Consider the following 743-nt stretch of genomic DNA (forward strand, 5'->3'; position numbering starts at 1 on the left):
ACGACGACAAAAAAAAAAAAGGAAAAAAAAGGAAAAAAAATGTTCAATTATATAACTGGAACCGAAAACTGAAAAGAGACAGAGACAAAATTATAAGTAGGGATCGGGGAAAACCTAGGGAAAAAGAGAGAAGCTCAATCGCGATTCTTCAAGCGCTCAACGCGCTGGTTCAACTGCTCGATCTTGACGACGAGGTTGGTGACGGAATAGAGAAGCCAGTAGAAGAGGAGCGCGGAGGCGATGAGGAGGGCGTTGCGCTGACTCTTCATGATGGACTTCTGGTGGCGGAGGTGCTCCGTGGGAGTGCACGAATCTCCCTCGCAGGAAGGCCTTGTCTCGTACTTCCAGTAAATGTCCATTAACAGGAAGAGGCAGAATGGAACAACGGAGAGGAACGGTTTGAGGAGGTTGCGGGTGACGGCGATGAGACCCCTGCGGAGGCCGTCGAGGCCGGGGATGGTAAGGAGGAGGACCATGATTGCCTCTGCAGCAGCAGCGTAGCCTAGCACAACCCACTCGAGCGCCATCGGTGTCAGATCTGTGGTTTCGGTTGCGGGGATTTGAGTGAACGAATACTCGTTTTCTTCGATGACAAGTAGCTTTTCTTCCTCTTCTTTATTTTGTGGGCCTCGCTAAATCAGGGGGCTTTTATACACACACAGGGATATAACCATCATGCGACACGTGCTGTACACGTGACACTCCAAGAGTGAAGAGTATTTTTTTTTTTTTGGGGTCAGGAT

The 743-nt window shown here is 49.4% G+C and overlaps 1 protein-coding gene across 1 annotated transcript; it reads right to left on the reverse strand.

Annotated features, from left to right (window-relative positions):
* Nucleotides 1-6: 6 nt before the first annotated feature.
* LOC107481467 (uncharacterized) lies at nucleotides 7-637 on the reverse strand. Its single transcript, XM_021139278.2, has one exon. The coding sequence runs from the start codon at nucleotides 525-527 to the stop codon at nucleotides 135-137; it is 393 nt and encodes a 130-aa protein (XP_020994937.1). The 5' UTR covers nucleotides 528-637; the 3' UTR covers nucleotides 7-134.
* Nucleotides 638-743: the final 106 nt, after the last annotated feature.

The sequence above is a fragment of the Arachis duranensis genome, chromosome 3 (assembly GCF_000817695.3).
Source record: "Arachis duranensis cultivar V14167 chromosome 3, aradu.V14167.gnm2.J7QH, whole genome shotgun sequence".
In the NCBI taxonomy this organism is placed as follows: domain Eukaryota; kingdom Viridiplantae; phylum Streptophyta; class Magnoliopsida; order Fabales; family Fabaceae; genus Arachis; species Arachis duranensis.

Bases quoted from the DNA above. Each gene is read 5' to 3' on its own strand.
- LOC107481467 (XM_021139278.2), bottom strand. From the start codon at position 527: ATGGCGCTCGAGTGGGTTGTGCTAGGCTACGCTGCTGCTGCAGAGGCA.